This window comes from Cebus imitator, unplaced genomic scaffold (genome assembly GCF_001604975.1).
Source record: "Cebus imitator isolate Cc_AM_T3 unplaced genomic scaffold, Cebus_imitator-1.0 Scaffold68, whole genome shotgun sequence".
In the NCBI taxonomy this organism is placed as follows: domain Eukaryota; kingdom Metazoa; phylum Chordata; class Mammalia; order Primates; family Cebidae; genus Cebus; species Cebus imitator.
The window spans coordinates 5,590,758-5,609,568 of NW_016107383.1; the positions used below are offsets into that span (position 1 = coordinate 5,590,758).

The 18,811-nt window shown below is 39.0% G+C and overlaps 1 protein-coding gene across 3 annotated transcripts in view; it reads right to left on the bottom strand.

Moving 5' to 3' along the window:
• Positions 1–4,119: 4,119 nt before the first annotated feature.
• Positions 4,120–18,811, bottom strand: part of ENPP2 (ectonucleotide pyrophosphatase/phosphodiesterase 2) — a 119,497-nt gene continuing 104,805 nt past the window's right edge. For all 3 annotated transcript variants that reach the window (XM_017530698.1, XM_017530697.1, XM_037739313.1), the window contains 6 exons: positions 17,968–18,104; positions 16,114–16,249; positions 15,061–15,138; positions 11,789–11,921; positions 9,821–9,977; positions 4,120–4,725 (listed from right to left, as the gene is read on the bottom strand). In XM_017530698.1, the coding sequence (XP_017386187.1) occupies positions 4,555–4,725; positions 9,821–9,977; positions 11,789–11,921; positions 15,061–15,138; positions 16,114–16,249; positions 17,968–18,104 (812 nt within the window). In that variant the 3' untranslated portion in view covers positions 4,120–4,554. The remainder of the gene's footprint in view (positions 4,726–9,820; positions 9,978–11,788; positions 11,922–15,060; positions 15,139–16,113; positions 16,250–17,967; positions 18,105–18,811) is intronic.

An 18,811-nucleotide genomic window follows, 5' to 3' on the forward strand; every position in this document is an offset into this window, starting at 1 on the left:
TGGAAAACACATTGGAAATTACTTAAAAAGTTAAATATATAACTGCCTGTCATATGATCAAGCCATCCCATACCAAGATATTTACCAAAGAGAAATTAAAGCATATGTTCATACAAAGACTTATACACACATTTCTAGTTTTGTTTGTAATAGTTAAAAACTGTCCATCAACAGATGGAAACAACTGTCCATCAATAGACGAATGGATGTCCATCAACAGGTGAATAAACATCAGTATATCCATATAATGGAATACTACTTAGCAATGTAAAAGAGATTAACTATTGAGATTAACTACATGCCACAATTTCAATAAGTCTCAGAATAATTATGCTGAGTGAAGGAAGCCCAACAAGAAGTGTATACAGTACTCTAGTATTGCATGAGAGTAAAACTCTGCAAGATACTGACTAATCTATGGTGACAGAAAGCAAATGAGAGCTTGGGAATTGGGGGAGGGGGATGGTATGAGAAGGTTACTCAGGGACGTGAGGGACTTTTAGGTGCCATGGAAGCGTTCACTGTCTTGATTGTACTGTTTCATGAGTGTATATAGATGTCAAAATTTTTCAAATTGTATACTTTGTGTGTAGTCTGCTTGTGTCAGTTTTTCTTCAATAAAGTTGCTTTTTCAAAAAAGAAGCAGCAGAAGCCAGGGCTCATCTTTTTCACTTCTACATTCCAGCCAGAACTGGACACCCCTGCCAAGAGGGATCAAGGGCATGTACTTCTAGAAATGCAGCTGACACAGGAGCCACTTCCACTCTAGGCTGGGCCTCCAGCAATGCACTCTGTACCCCTGCCTTAAATCTGAGCCTGTCACTCTTCTGTCAGTCTTGTTCTTCATTGTCCCATCCCAGCCCTGTCCTCAAAGCCTTGGGGCTATTCCCATTGCCTTTAACGTTTCCCACCCACAGGGCCGTCTGGTCCTGACTCAGCAGAGAGATCATGAGAGACAGCTGAAGTAAGAGGAATCATCTGGACTCATCTGCAGCCACCCTCTCCCCAACCACCACAAGAAATAATGGGCACAGGAAGCTTTGGGGCTGTGGCTCTTGGGCAGAGTTACGCAAACCCAGTTGGCAGCAAACACGGCTTTTGTTCACATAATTTTTTTTTCCAAAAATCAGCCCTGTTGTAAACAATTCAGGATGTTTTCACCCTTGGGAAACTATGTGGATGGATTCAGAACTGCCTCATGAAATGAACTCACTGTAATGGAGTAAACCACTGGAACAGGACCACCATGCTAGCAAGTGGTTTGCAACTTACTCAATGAAAGCATGAATGGACCAAAGTCTCAAGATTTAAAAAAAAAAAAAAAACCCAGCTTAAAATAGCCTTCTAGACTTCATTTTAATGGAGTCCCTGTCTATTCAGGGACTTTCGTAAATAACCCCACAATTAATGACGTGTTTATCAGCAAAGCCACTCACCTGAAAATATACAGTGGTTGATGTCCTCTCCGGGTATGTTTATTTTTAAGAAAGAAAGACAGCCTAAGGATAAAAATAGAGCAGCAGCACTCAACTAAATTTGCAGCCAGTTTCCCCAGGAGCCTCAGGTATATCCTATTTGGAGAAGAGTTCAATCTGAGGTGATAGAGGAATCTTAGCTTCAACAGTTCACAACTGTTTTTGTTTTTAATCAAAGTAACCGTTCTCTCTCGTAATGCTATTGTTGGAAGACAATTACAGTGCCTAATCAGTGGATCTTCTCTTATCAGATGTATTTTTATGTGGCATCATATCTAGAGCATAGCATGTGATTATTAGGTTGGTGCAAAATTAATTGCGGTTTTCATCATCACTTTCAGTGGTGAAAACCAAAATTAGCTTTTGCACAAACCTAATACGTGGGGTTAACATACTGAGTGGGACCTTAATCAGATCCTGTCACACTTCTGTCAGAGACATTTCCATTATTTCTCATTGCATTTAGAATGGAATCAAGATGCCTAAGTGGGACCTATTGGGCCTCAGTGGCACCTGGCCTGGTCCCAACCCACCTCATCACTGTGTTCAGACACACCTGTTTTCTTTCAGATTCTCACACAGCCCAAGATCTTTCCCCGACCCCAGTCCTTGGCCATGCTCTTCCTTATTGTCCCTCTTTTTCTCAAGGCCAGCTCATCTCATCTCCAGTGTCTTGGCTGGAAAGTCACCTATGAAGCCATTCCTTTTCCATCTTCTTGTCACTGTACTCCACCTGTTTAATTCCTTCACAGCACACATTATAACCAAGCTCTGGAGATGTTTAAAGGGGTCTCTTTCTTTCATTAAAGTGCGAGTTCTGTGAGGTCAGGAACTACATTTATTTATTCATTGTTTTATTCTCAATGGAAAGTATCCCTTGTGTATCTGAAATGCCCAGATGTGTTTCGGATTTTTTGTTTTCCAAATTTTGGAATATTTGCATTATGCCTGGTTTGAGCACCCCAAATCCAAAAATCTGAAACCCACAATGTCCCGGTAAGCATTTCCTTTGAGCATTGTGTTGGCACTCAAAAAATGTCAGATTTGGGAACATTTCAGTTATCAGATTCTTGGCTTTGGGATACTCAAACCTGTATAGGTACTGGCATATAGTAGATGCTCAATAAATAATTGTTAAATATTAAATGAATAATGATTCATATTCTAATTTATTTCTACCACCCTTTCACCCTACCCCAAACTCCATAGCCCAATTCAAGCATCCTTCCCCATTCATATCTTCATTCTTCCTCTTTCCATGAAATCTTCTCTGAGCTTCACATTTTTTCAGCGTTCAAAGACAAACCATAGGAAGTGCCAGAAACATGCCTGGAACATAGTGAGTGCTCTATAAATGCAGCCACATTAGTATCACCAGGGTCACTTCTTCCAGTGTATTCCTACAGCTGTGTTTCCCAGACATCAGTTTTTCCCTTACTGTCTTCCCAATTTTTCATATAGCCCCAATACCATCAAATTTACTGTGCTACTTTTGATATAAATTGTTTCTGTCATAATGTCTTTCTACCTATAGAAATGTATTTCTAAGGAAGGTTATAGAAATTAAAACTCATTTCACTGACCGTAAAAGGGAACAACTAAAAATAAAATAATAGGCTATTTTCTTCTGTTTTCTTTTCTTTTTTTTTTTTTTTTTTTTTTTTTTTTTTTTTTTTTTTTTTTTTTTTTTGAGATGGAGTCTCACGCTATCACCCAGGGCTAGAATGCAGTGGGGTGATCTTGGCTCACTGCAACCTCTGCCTCCTAGGTTCTAAGTTATTCCCTGTTTCAGTCTCCCGAGTAGCTGTGATTACAGGTGTGTGCTACCATGCGGGAGCTTTTTTTCTTTTTTTGTATTTTTAGTAGAGATGGAGTTTCACCATGTTGACCGGGCTAGTCTTGACCTCCTGACCTCAAGTGATCTGCCTGCCTCAGCCTTCCAAAATGCTGGGATTACAGGAGTAAGCCATTGCACCTGGCCTGTTTTCTTTTTTTAAGGGAGATTAACTGCTGTTAGAGATATGACACTATTCTGAGTCTTTCTCCATGACACAATCAGAAGGACTGAAAATTTTTTAATGACTTCCTCACTTCATGCATCATTAGTATTTAAAGCCATAACTATGTCCATCTAAAATCATCCCACATATTACTATTACTGTCCTATTGTGTTGTTACTAATACTTTTCACTTGGCATTTATTATTCTCTACCTGGATTGGCTAGTTACATGTTTATATCTACATCTCACCTCACTATCTTATTTCTCTTTATATCTTTCAGGGTTCTTGGGTCAATACCTTGTACAGAATATATGTTCAGTGCAATTTAAGTTGACTCTAATACTTATGGTTTCAAACCAACTTGGTCAAAACTTCAAAATATTTTTCCAAACTTCAAAATAATTTTAAAAGAGATACATTGAGAGACTGTACTCAGAAGTCCTTCTAATTTCTCTTTCCCTCTGCCCTTCTGATTTCCTGTAGATATGTACCTAAACCATCTCCTCCAGGCCACTATGATTAAATGTCATATATCAACTAGGCAAAGGGCCTAGTATAAGAAATGTATTTCTTACAGGTATGCATACACCTGAAACACACCCTCTAATTTATAAGTGAAATAAAAGCCAAATAAAACCAGAAAAAACTGAATGTCTGATTTATTATGTTTAAGATTGGTTTATAAGGCTTAAATATATCTGTCATAGTTAACAGTTAACAGTAAATAAAGGCAACTTTACAAAATCAGTGTTTCCATACAGTACAGGACTAAATGTGGCAACTGTGCATTGGAAAATTAATATTTCCTCAATGCAAATATTAAACCTGCAGCACCATTTAGAAGCTTCCACTAAAAATTCAAGCTGCAGTATTTATTACAAGCTCTACTCAGAACACAAGGCTACCTAAATCAAGCATTAGAGAAAAACAGTGGAGTCATTCAGGCATAATATGTCAGATTTGGTACAGGATTAAAATACTAACATTTTTAATGTCCTGGTTTCAAATTAATAAATACAAAAACAATATAAAAATATACAACCAGTTGATAAGACTGTACTGCAGATGCTCAGAAAGTTAAATCTCGCTCTCATATGTATGCAGGTATGTCTTCAGCGTCAGAATTTCTGGGTAGCTGCGGCTGGTCTTTCGGAAGAAGTCCAGACCGGTAAGATGTTCGATGTCACGCACCCGAGCTGTGTGCATCTTCATGAGTTCTTCTACCCATTTCGACTCATCCTCTGAGTTCTGCAATGGAAATAGAACAAAATCAGAATCAGAATTTTCCAGAGGAGTTTTCCAAATAGTTTACTCCAAGTCCACAAATGACCTCTGTGCACTCTTGCACACAGAGCCAATGCATGTTGATCCTTCCTGGCGTCCCTGCCACTCTACCGCATTCCTATTGGTAATGTGCCACAAATACCTGCCCTTGGCTGTAAACATTTTCAACAGCAATTAACTGTACCAAATAAACGAGACATGTGGTGTCAGAGGGCATTTGACTCAATGGGTTCTCAGAACATAAATCAAAATTAGGAAAACCAAAGGCCCTAGAGAATTCAGTAATTTGTTTCTTTTCCAAGCTGTCAAATTGCAATATTGAGCACAGAGTACAAGTAATTTGGAATACGCTTCTGCTTCCCAAGGAAAGTGAAGAACTTAAGCCTAATGCACAAAATTGTGTGTGTGCATTCCTAGTTTTTCAAAAGAAACTGCTACATCAACTACATCATCTACTCGTATGCATGAATTGCTATTTGAAAAATGAGGTCAACTCGAAGCTGCTCAGTGGATACATCTGGCACTTTGGAGCCCAAGAGGCCAGAGCTGGAAATGAGGCTCTACTATTTCTTGGCTATGAAATCTTGGTCAAGCTACTTGACTTCTTGAGGCCTCAGTTTCTTCCTTGGTTCACAGGATAATAATGCTTACTTCTGGCCGGCGTGGTGGCTCACGCCTGTAATCCCAGCACTTTGGGAGGCCGAGGCGGGTGGATCACGAGGTCAAGAGATCGAGACCATCCTGGTTAACACGGTGAAACCCCGTCTCTACTAAAACTACAAAAAATTAGCTGGGCATGGTGGCGCGTGCCTGTAATCCCAGCTACTCAGGAGGCTGAGGCAGGAGAATTGCCTGAACCCAGGAGGCGGAGGTTGCGGTGAGCCGAGATCGCGCCATTGCACTCCAGCCTGGGTAACAAGAGCGAAACTCCGTCTCAAAAAAAAAAAAAATAATAATAATAATAATAATAATGCTTACTTCTGCAGCTCCCTGGGAGGTAGAAAGGAGAAGAAGGAAGAAGGGGGTGGGGGGGGAAGGTAAAGTAAGGAAACACGGAAGAAAGGAAGTGAATCTGTCTGTCTTAGCTGCTTGCCGAAAACTGCCCCATTGACACAAGTTCCAGACGAAAGATATTCAAATGTCCTACATCAAACAACTTATTTCATGTCTAACCTGAAACTAAAAGGTAATTCCAGCGAAGCAGTTCTTTGCATCTCAAAAATAGCTTCTTTCATTTTTGTGGGAAATTGAGGGAAAGAGTGAAATCTGCGAGCCCTGTGAATACGGAGCAGTGTCTACTTTCGTTAGTAGACATAGAGCAGGAGGGCCTTTGCAAGTAATTCCGTTCACAAACGCCTCTGGAATTGCAATGGCTTCCCAGAGTCCTTCTACGGATTGCAGGGTGGCTGCATGTCCCAGGGCTGAGAATATTCAGACATGCCCTCATCCAACTCTTTGCCACTAGTGGTCTCAATGAACTACCCACCAAAGCCCAAGAACCTGCAATGGGCTTTCTCGGAAAGCTCCAACCCACAGACCTGGACAGGGAACTGCAGCAGCTTATGCCAGGGCTAAATATGTTCCAGGAGGGTGTTGGTTCAGGAAACTGATTCCCGGCCATCCCAGGAAAAATGAAAAAAGGGGAAGAAATTGCTTTGCAGGGTGGGGAAGTAAGGATTTTAACCTTCATGTCCCACCCTCCTAACCCAACCTAACCAAGATCTTTGCGATTCACAGGAAAGGAAAGACCTAAATATAACTCTACCCACAATGGTACTGACCAATCCTCAGTGTGACCCTATAATTAACGAAGTAGGAGGTCTCCAGATGGGTCAGGACCCCCTCAGACTAAGCAGGGCAAGTATGAGCATGTATTTTCAGAGAATTTTCATATTCAGCTCATTTGTTTGATTTTTCAATGGTCAGTCAGTCCAATTTTTTGCATTCATTTGAATGTGTGGACAGGGGTGAAAAGGTTTTTCCTAATTTAAATAATGGCTAGCAGGGATTATAAGAATTCTGAAAAATCATCTGTCTTTTGCTATTTCTTTCCTTGGGAAGTGATTTGCCAATTTCATTGGAGAGGCAGTCTCTTCTGGTCCCCACACCCTGAAATCTATCAACATTAGGAAATACTGGCTGTGTTGCACATGAAGAAAATATCCTCTGCCTTGATGTTAGCTGGCAGTTCACAGAAGTATTTGCTGATGAAGGCTGTTCTGCAAGATGCAAAAATATGATTCAAATAAAAGTTCAAGTGCAGCAAGGTAGGAAGGACAGGAAAGACTTTAAAAATAAATCACTTAGAATATTAACACAAACAAAAGCAAAAAACCCATAAGCTTGCTTGTCTTCCTCATTATGGATATTTATTATTCACCTGTCTTTTCTCCCTTTCTCCCCAGGTTTGTGAATTCAGGCCCCAACAGTTTCAAGGTAAAATTTACAGCAAGGACAGATGTCTATGTGAACAGGTGAGCCTTCAACAAGAGGCATGCCAGCCATGAACTCTACAAAAAACATCTCCAAACTGTGCAGAGTCAGGAACCAGTAGGGAGAGGAAAACCTGTGAGGATTTCAGAGGATTTCATTTTTCAGATATAAAATTTAGATCAATTACAGAACATCCTTTGCACAGAGTTTAGAGCAGTATTATGAAAACTCCCCATCACCAAATTCCTCTAATGACAACTTGAACATGTATTCCTCAGGAATCTAAGTATACCGTAAATGGCCTACTATATACATAAAATTTCTTTGTAGTCTTTTACCTTAGAACTGTATGGCAATTTTTAATTTTACCCCATAATACAACTGTTTAATTTTGCAAGGATTTCACCTCCCACAAGTTTGTAATAAAAATGAAGCTCAGAGAATGTGTACCATGTCATATAGAGGCATTACATCCACCTGGTACTCTTGTGGTTTTAAACAACAAAGCCAAGAAGGTCAAGCCAGTAAGTTGATAACAACTTGTCTCTCAATTGCGGTTTCTACATTGCTCTACACCTGTTCCATCATTTATAAAACCCTACTGTTCCTTCAAGTATAATATTGTTGTCTTCCATCCTTCTTGTTAAATCTCCAAGGCCACAGTCCCAGGTCAAATTCTCTTGCCTTACTCCTGTGAATCTTGCCAAAGCCCTTCGACCACCATGCTCAGCCTCCTCCATTTCAAACTTATCTTCCTAAAGCAAAGCCTAAAATGTTGCTCTTCCAACTAAGCATTTTCCTTGGGTACCTAATGCCTGAAAAGTAAGAAAAAATTCCTAAAGTTCCAAGGTTGTACTAAGGAAATCTGATAAACTGGAAAGAGGATGGGCTCTTGGAGTCAGAGGTTAAATCTGAACCTCTGCTCTTCTACTGACTAACCGAGTAATCACATAACACACTTTTCCCTTATTAGCTACAGAGTTCTCAACAGTTAACAAAGGGCAGGGAAGAGATCATATATATACATATTTGCCTCGTACTGTGATTATATGATTAGAAATAATATATGTAGAGGGCCTGCACAGAGACTGGATCACAACATGTACTCAGTACATAACAACCACGACCACTGCTGCTACTGTTATGGCTACAATTGTTACTCTTCCTACTCTACTTTTCTAGAAATTTGATTCCAATCAATTTTTAAAATCTTTTCTCCCACTATTGGCCCTCATTTACAATATTCGGGCAAAGCTTAATTCACTTTCTGGGATATATTTAAAATTTCTAATTTTCTTCTACATTCATAGCCTCAATCTTCACCCATAACTAAAGTAATAGATCAAAAACTTTCTTGCCCGCGAAGCTGATCGTCTCTGTTGAAGCTATTCTTATGGCTCCCTGCCTTTCAGTGTTGCCATTTCCATGTCTGTTTTATTTGTTGACCCACTCTGAAGGCTGCCTAGGAATAGTGACCATGTCTAATATACTATTGTTTCTCCTAGAGTACCTTATACACTTAGGAATTTGAGTAGTACTTGTTGACTAAAGGTTATCTTCTGTATATTACCTCTCTACATGTGAAACAAAAGCATAGACTATTACTTCTAAAATCAACCTTTGAGCACAGACTTAACCACATTAAAAGGACCTGAAGATTTTTTGATTTGTCCCTGAGTGCCAAGTTAGTACAGGGCCATCAGCATATAGCATGGCCCCTATCTTTCTCCCTAGTGTTTTCATGATGTCATCTTGTATCCCAGCTGTCTCCCCAGAGGAAGAGTGAATCAGGTGTCATCTGTGGTATCTGAGAAAAGAGTGACTGCTACATCAGCACCATAACTAGCAGCAAACCTGATTAGTAAGGTATAGAATTCTCTCTTGCTCGCTCTTGCTGTGTGTGCGTGTGCATTAAAAAGCTTTTTTATGGGCTGGGCACAGTGGCTCATGCCTGTAATACCAGCACTTTGGAAAGCCGAGGCAGGTGGATCACCTGAGGTCAGAAGTTTAAGACCAGCCTGCCCAACATGGTGAAACCCCGTCTCTACTAAAATTCCAAAAATTAGCTGGGCATGGTGGTGCCTGCCTGTAATCCCAGCTACTTGGGAGGCTGAGGCAGGCTGAACCCAGAAGGTGGAGGTTGCAGTGGGTCAAGATCGCACCACTGCGCTCCAGTCTGGGCAACAGAGCAAAACTCCATCTCAAAAAAAAAAAGTTTTTAATATGGAAATTTTCAAACATCCAGAAAAGTAAAGAGAGTAATATAAAATTCCATGACCTCTTACCAAGTTTCAACAATTATCAACATTTTGCTAGCTTCCACTTTCTTCTTATAAAATTTTGCCATTCTCTACTTTCGTTCGCAAAATGAAAAACATTTGGACACTTAGCTCTCAGAATTGCACCCATTTATAGATTATGTTAAATGCACGCACACATTGAAAAATAAAAAACCAATAGAAGACAAAATTCCTATGTGCTAAGCAAAGTTCTGTTTGGTTCCTTTCTTTTTTCTGTTTAGGGCTAATGCTTTATATTAAGTGTGTTCCAGTTCAATAACGGAAATATAAAGTAAGAAACAAAGGTGAACTATGGAAGCAAATCCTAAAGGACTCTGTAAACTCACATTGCAGCTCTCATCGTTGTCAGGCCGGTGAGGCAAGATGAAGGAGGACACAGAGAGAGGGCCATCACACTTGTCGGCAGGCTGAGTGAAATCCAGACAGCTGGTGATGACGCTGTAGTAGTGAGTTGGAACAGGAATGGAGCTGCCTTCCACGTACCTGGAACAGGAAGGCAAAACAAAGTCATAGTTGATAAGGTGATGTTGAAGCTTCCTTTTGTAAATGGCGACCAATGAATATTGCCTAAGTCACTAAAATGAATGCCCATTCAGTTGAATATTTTTCACTTCTAAGCACTAGCCCACTTCTATGTCTTTGAAGATAATGTTTTCTTTGCCTGGAATCCTCTTGTTCCTCAACCTGGCAGAGTGAGAAAGACATTCCAGGCAAAGAAAATGGATTGATCTAAGAACTGGAGACAGGTAGTGGTGCACAAATCAATGCAGTAGAAATGAAAGGCTAAAGGAGTCAATAAAAGCCAAATCATCATGGGTTCTGAATGCTAGAATGTGGATTGGGGCATTATTGCTTAGGTAGAAATGATCCACTGAAGGTTTTTGTGCTGAGTGTCACTCATTATTAGATCCATGTTTCAGGAGATAACTTTCTTAGAGTTATATAAAATAGGCCAGAGGCAAGAGACATTAGAGCTAGGAGAATAATGACCCTTTCAAGCTACAATGAGATGCAGAACTTAATACAAAGAACTCATTTACCAAAGGAAGTACTAAGGACTGAGGGCTAGTGATGGACCTAGAGGTATAAAAATATTTTCCAGTAGAGAGAGGTACAGAAATTCATCATTCCTTGCCTGGTTTTCTATTATCTTAATTTTATTTGTTTTCCAAATATCAATATTATGATTAAACTACTAATTTAATTTTGGCTAATAACAGTGATCAGCAATAAAATAAATGTGCAATTTAGACAAAATTTCTCTTCCGAATGACTGGAAAAGAAGATAATTTCTATTTTATTATTCATCTGTGTTTATAAAATAGCAATTTATTCTGTAATTATCTCTAAATCACAATTAAACCCTCTCTTATATGCTGGGCTGCTTTCTGATTGTTTCATGCTTGTATAAAATTAAATAACAGCATTCCGAATTTGTTGGCAAATTCGGAATGTTGTTATTTAATTTTACACAACCAAAATACATCCCAATCACCAGAAATCTTGCCTTCTCCGCTAGACTGTGAGTCCCTTATGAGCACAGAGAATGGCTTTTATATGCCCAACAGCACCAAAGAGACAGATATAACCAGATTCAATCCAAGTCCCTACGCACTTTCCTATTGAGATGTACTGACTCAGGAAATCTAAGTGATTAGCTAAGTCCCTCCCAAACAATGAAGATAAGTGGGAATGACCATCTTCCCACTGAAGAGTTGTTGAAGAAGATATGTCAAAAAAATTAAATCTTTTGATACATTTTCTTTCATAGAATGGAAAAGTGTGTTTACCACTAAACCCAAAATTCCATTTCAATCACAAATGCCCATTTAATCAAAATAATTGAAAAATTCGGGCTGAGCACGGTGATTCACATTTGTAATCCCAGCACTTTGGGAAGCCAAAGCAGGTAGATCACTTGAGATCAGGAGTTCAAGACCAGCCTGACCAACATGGTGAAATCCCATCTCTACTAAAAATATAACAATTAGCTGGGCATAGTGGTGGGTGCCTGTAAACCCAGTTACTAGGGAGGCTGAGGCAGGAGAATCACTTGAGCCCAGGAGATGGAGGCTGCAGTGAGCCAAGATCACGCCACTGCACACCAGCCTGGGTAACAGAGCAAGACTCCGTCTCAAAAAAAGAAAAAAAGAATTTAAAATTCAAAAGGAGATTCAAAGAGGAAAAGATTTAAGGGGTATCATCTCTTCTCCAGCACACAAATACTTGAAAAACCCCTTGAGTGAGAACTTGGGACTTAAGAATTATACACTGAGTAGAAATGAAAGGCTTACTGTTTGATTTTGTCCTCTGTGTCACGTAAGCCATCGTAGTCATAGTCGAAGATTGGCCCACTTATCACGTTAACTCCATTTCTTTCTGAAGCATATTTCTTCACCAATACCCTTTGGAAATAACTCCAGACCCCTGTGCAAAGACAAAAATCAATTCTTCATGAAGAAAACTCCTTACTCTGGCCAAATTCTCTCTAGGATGCATGCTACAAGCCAAATGTCACAAGCCAAGACACCAATGTGTGTATGTGTCATTTACAAACCAGCAAAGGCAACAATGTAGAGCTACGAGACAGATGGTAGGGGAGTTTAACCCAGTCAAGTAAGTCAGGAAAGGATTCCCAAATGAAGAGGTTCCCAAGCTGAGGTCCAAAGCATGAATAAGTAGGTGGTATTTCTTGGGCAGAACATGCCAGGCAGAGGGAACAGAATGTACAAAAGAGGAAGCATGGCATTTCAGAGTAATGAAAATAAGGGTTTACTCTATCTTCTCATCCTTCATGATGTCATCAATATGCTAGTTCCCAGGTTTAAGCTTACCCCTGACCTTTCCCAGAGCTCCAGACATATTATCGAACCACCTACCTCCTGATGCACTGGAATACCTAATATTCATGTCAAGCAAAACATTATCCAAACAGAAGTCTTAATGTTCCTTCCTAAACCTGCTCGAGCTCTTGCCTTCTCCATCATAATCAATAGCTCTGGCACTCACCCAGATGTTCAGGCCAAAAGCCTCAGAGTCGTCCTTGTTTTCTCTCCTTGCAACAGACGCATGTGAACCACTCTGTCAGTGCTGTCACCAAAGTACACCCCAATCGTCCCAAATCTGACCACCTCTCATCTTTTCACTGCTTTTATCCTGGTCAACCTTACCATCCTCTCTGAAGTGAACTATCACAGCACAAAAGACTACTCCCTGGGCTCCCTGTGAAACGCTTACTTCCCTTGTACCCTGTAGCCCACTCCCCCATATAGAAGCCTGATGGATCCTTTTAGACCATAAGTCAGGTCATCTCTTTCTCTTGCACACGCAGACACACACACACACACACCCCACCCATTTCCAAGACTCTCGATTATTTTTCATTGTAATTAGAATGAAAGCCAACTCCCCACCATAGTCTCTGCCTACCTCTGTGACTTTACTTCCTTCCCCTTTCCCTATCAGGCGCAAGGCTTTCTTCCTGTCCCCTAACCTTGCCAAACTTATTTCAGGCTAAGCTTTTGCCCTTGCTCTTTTCTTTGCCTGAAAAACTCATTCCCTGATCTGTGCATGTTGAGTTTCTCCTCTATAATTCATTTCTCACTTTCACTGTCATCCCCTGCAGAGAACTGCTTGTCCCCTCTGCCACTAACTTACATAATGGCCAACCAGAGGGGCAGAACGAAATGGAGAAAAACAAGAGAATAACAGAAGAAGACAGGATGGGCAAGCCGTGGGTTGGTTCTGAAACAGATCCAATTCGCCATGCTGTCTTCAACATGGAGGTCATGAGGTTCTAGCTTTTAGTCCCACCTCTCCCCTTATTAAAAAGCACCTGGCGGTCCTTCTCATAGTGCTTCAATTACGCTTCATGCCTCCTGAAACTCTGAATGGCAGAGCAGCCCACAAGAGCCAAAATACCTTAGATAATTATTTGCAGTCGAGAAAGAAGCCAAATGGTAAGAAAGGAGCTCAAATGTTAACTTAAAACATTAAGAAAAAATGGAGAAGGACAGAAGGAAAGAAATAACAATGAGAACAGTCAAAAGGCCAGGCCTGCAGACATGTGGCATGTAAAGAAACCGCCCCCCTCGTGGAGAACAGCAAGCTCTCTGTGAAAGGCCTTCTCCACACCAGCCTCAGGGTGGTACCGTGTGCTGCCTTGATTGCCATTTGGTCAAAAAAACACATCAATAAAGAATAAGGAAATCCAGGAAACCCCGATTTACCGAAATTGAATGAAGCTGCATTCTATGTAACACTGTGATAAACGTTAACTGTGTGGGTTTCTGACATGTTTCTCAGTTAGGTCTGAGAATAAACCAAGAAACCTTTTAAAAGCGTACTTTAATTTTTCACTCATAAGCAATAAATTCTATCTTTGAATAAACATTTATTTACTAACTAGGACATCGAATAAACTTATTTGTCTCTAAACCGTGTGGCCCTTTTCACCAGTATTAAGCTGCAGAGGCCTGTCACTGTAGTTGACACTCCACAATCACCCATTTCTATTTTGAGACTCCCTTTCAGCCCTGAGAGTCCTGCAACACAGCCTAAACCTCCTCCAGCAAGTTGAAGTACATAGAGGTGCTTCCTTTTCCTACCTTTCCCATAACAATGTAAGGTCTGTTCACTACAAATGTACTGAAAAATGGTAAAAGCTACTTCATAAGGCTGACTCTATCTTTGAACACACGGATAGATAGAAGGATGGATGGATGGATGGATGGATGGATACGCAAATGAATAGTTAAAGAAACAAAAAATGAATTGCTTTGGCCATTGGATAATTAAGTGAGAAATCCATATAGACCTTAGAGGTCATGCAATCAAATCTCTTAATTTTATAAATGAGAAGTTTAATGATATTTCTATGATCATACAGCCTGTGGTCACACTCCAGGGATTTGGTTTTTTGGGCCCAAGCTCATTGTGCCTATACAATTCTTTACTTCACTAGCATCCACAAATATATATGTCAGGTACAAAGAAATTACAAGTGTTCAAAGAAACCAAAATAATAATTGGTATAGCACTAAAACCATCTGAAATAAATACTCTGATGATTCAGAAGACACTTTTGGCTCTTACTGGGTTTCAGGGTCAACATTCAGAATATGTCATCAACCCAAAAGGAAGAGGTGCCACTGGCTTTTACTGTAATGCTGAACAAATAAATATAGATGCTGTTAAATATCAATTAGCCTTCAAAATACAGTGAAGACCCTTTTTAACCATTAAAACAATAAGCATTGAAATAAAAATAACCAGATTACAAGAAAAACACAAACTTGGGTTAGTTCAGTTTCTACCATGTATGACCTGTGGTCACTTTTTGTTATATCAATTTTTTAATTATAAGGGATAAACTACTAGCCAACCTCCCTCACAGACTTAAATTTTGGATCAACAGTTAGAAGTTTGCATGAAAGGTCCTCAAAAATTATAAAGGCTAAAAAAGTATTCTTATTAAAATTAACATAGAGAGTAGAAAAGGTAAGGGGTAAATTTATAAATGTTTATTTTCATAAATAACAGTGTATCAGGTAAATAGTAGACTTACGTTTGAAAGCAGGATACATTGGAACCATATTGGTTACAAGGAATGCATCATATTTAGCCTCTGGTGAAGAGCTTAGATCTAAACATTAGGAAAACAAATAGTATATATTATTTACCAAAATCTACATCAGTTAAAAATAAAAAAGGAATTTTCTTAAATGGTCCAAACAACATGAAGTAAATGAATCTATTCCTACTTCTAACTGCTTTATACATCTCCTTACTCCCCTCCCACTCAATCTCTTCTTCACTCAATAGCTCTCTCCCAAAAGCCATTTAAAATGTTTTTTCTTACTATCTACTTCTTGAGCCTACCAACGTTAGGTAAAAAAATTCTTTGATTTCATCAGTGCCATTTAGACTTAAAAAAAAAGTCATCAAGGTAATGAGAGATGGTTTAAGGGCTTCAGTTTTTTTTTTTTTTTTTTTGAGATGGAATCTTGCTCTGTCACCCAGGCTGAAGTGTAGTGGCCTTATCACAGTTCACTGTAGCCTCAATCTCCCAGATTGAAAGGATCCTCCCACCTCAGCCTCCCGACTATCAGGGTCTGTGGTATGTGCCACCATGCTGAGCTAATTTTTAAATTTTTCTATAGAGACAAGGTCTTGCTATATTGTCCGGGCTCATCTCAAACTCCTGGACTCAAGCAACCCTCCCATCTTGGCCTCCCAAAGTGCTGGGATTACTTTGGAATTACAGTGGTGGCTCACACCTGACCTCAGGTAATCTTAAGAAATCAAGAAATCCCCTCTATAGTTTACATAAAGGACTAGCGTCTTAATGATTCACTGTTTCCTTTTCAGATTGTCATTTAATGATGTAAGTGGGGACACAGAAGATTCCCTTGCACATTAGAATTCCCCTGGAGACCTGGATTTTTTGAAAGCTAGTCACTTTTTGGCTGATTTTGGAAGGATCCCATAAATGTTCATTTCTATAATCTTTTGAGTACCCTCTCTTGCAGAAAACCCAAGCCACTGAAATTCTAAATACCAAGAATGCACAGCATAACATCCCTCTAGAGGCATCAGATATTCATACTCTGTAACTTACAAGGAGGAAAGAGGAATCCATAGGACATCTGCTTATCATTTTTGTAGGCCAAACAGTTCTGACTGAAACTTGGAGAAACACGGACATCAGGCCGGACACAACTGGTCAGATGCTCAGGAATAGCAGAGACCTCAGCCTGCGTGAGAGTCAGAGGCACTCAGCAATGCCGTGGCTCTGTTATGAACAGCCGAAATCAAACCCCCTCTGGCTTCTCCTATAGCTTGTATTCTGATAGCCTGACTCCTTTTTTTTTTTTTTTTAATCTTTGATAGTCTGACTTCTTTTTAAAAGCCCTTAGTTTTAAGTATAGTAAGCCACAAATTTTCAAACTTTTTTTTAATCAACAGAGCTATCTTTATCAAAGTCTTAAGTAAAACAATATAGAAAGCAGAACATAAAGTAGAAATCCTACTGTTGAAGTAATAAATAGGATCTCATGGAAGATAATTTATAAAATAACACCCTTAGAAATAATATAGATGTACCTCCTCTAAATTGACTATTTATCTGTATGCATATATGTGTGTGTGTGTGTATGTATATAGAATATACAAGAACATAATATATGCACACACTACAAATTAGCAATAAATTGTATTTGGGCAGTAGAAGTGTTCTCTTCCTTTGTATTAAAAAATTTAACACCCACAACCCTTTACCCTGATGATCTGTATTATATTTTAATGTATATGTGAATATATTGAAAATAATTTGTTTTTTTCTGGTTTTTGTTTGGTTTTCGTTTTGCTTTTAGCCTCTACATGCTAGGATCACAGGAAGAATTTGTAAGGACAGTTTAAGTTCTCCTACAAGGTTTAATTTGTTATCATGTAAATATTCCGAAGCAGGCTGCCTTGTGGTTTCAGCCAGCCTTGTGCTATGTTGATAAGATTGATTTACTGCTTAAAATCACTTTACTTTATCCAATTTTTACTGAACTTTTTATGTAAAAAAATAAAATCAATTAAAGAAAAAAAAATTTAAAACATGCCTCAACTGCCAAATACCATTTTCTAATTCCTGACATATAATTTGTCAGGAATATATATATATATCTTCATCTTTGATGAAGATGAGATATATATATATATATATATATCTTCATCAAAACTGAAACCTCAACATAAAACTTTTATTAAAAAACCAGGGCCAGGTGTAGGGCTCATGCCTATAATCTCAGCACTTTGGGGGGCCAAGACAGGTAGATCACCTGAAGTCAGGAGTTCAAGACCAGCCTGACCAACATGGTGAAACACCGTCTCTACTAAAAATACAAAAATTGGCAAGGTGTGGTGGTGCATGCCTGTGATTCCAGCTACTTGGGAGGCTGAGACAAGAGAATCGCTTCAACCCAGGAAGCGGAGGTTACAGAGAGCTGAGATCGCACCACTGCACTCCAGCCTGGGAGACAGAGCAAGACTCGGTCTCAAAAAGAAAATTAAAAACCAGATGCTGACAGTGGGGGAGGTTGGAGGGGGGTGCGTATGTGGGAGCTCTGCACTTTCCACTCAATCTTGCCGGGAAATAAAATTTGCTCTTAAAAAATAAGGTCTATTAAAATAAACAAACAAACCTTGGCAGTTTCCATAACTATTGGGCAATGACTTAAGTGGAGTGAAAGAAAATGAAAGAATTAGCGATCTCCCTTCAGTGTTTAACATATTCCCATGGAATTACCAGAATATTGAATAAAGACTTATTCAAAATATCTTACAATAAATCCAACACAGGATTTCTTTCATTAAGAAAAAATAAAATATTTTCTATGACAAAATTCTGTGAAGCAAACAATCACTGCATCAACGTGAGGATTGTAATAAAATAAAGAATATAAAACCCAGTTTTCTCAATAACCTGTTTGGAAATAGTATACGATGTCCAGAGTGGCATTAGGAATATTTCACTATAACCACTTTCAAAGTCAGTGTGATATAAAATATCATATCTCGTCCGAAACAGCACTGCAGGTCGCCCATAGAGGAGGTGTCTCTCTAAGAAAGAAAGAAAAAAACTGTTAGATGCGTATTAGATTTTATATCAAACGTTAAAAGAAATATTGGAAGAGTCAAGTTACCTAAAATATGCTAGCTAACTAATTAATATCGCACTTTCTCCTTAATTTAATCACATTAGTTTTTCTAGCACTTTTCTGGTTAATCTGATCACCTAAGCAGGGGTCAAGCCTTACAGTTATCAAAACCATAATGTAAGTGCTGTTTTTATGTAATGCTTTTTTTAGTTGTAAAGAATTTACAATTTGTATATAAATGAAACATTATATAATGTAATTTTGAAATGATTCAGCTGAATGGAAAGCCAATAGCATTGAATTTTTGTAGAATTCATTATTTTGACCCCTGAAAAGGCTTGTCGGGTTCACCAATGATTTAATTAAGAAGAAGGCACACTTTGATCATTATATGCAAACTGCAACTCAAATATGCATTCCTCCAGCATAAAAAGTGAGTAGTAATGAGCATTTAAAGTAAGCAGCTTTGTCATATGGAGGAAAACTCTTTAGGTAAGAACTTAAAGGAACATGTATAGTTTAAAAAGGTGGGCATTCAAGACAGTCTTCTAAATACAGAAGAGGAAAGTTCATTAGTTACCAAAGAACTCAATTAAGACCCCCAGTGCAGATTCAGACCTCCAAAGGAAAGCTCTCTTCTTAGGGAAAAAAAGGTCTGAAATGTTACTC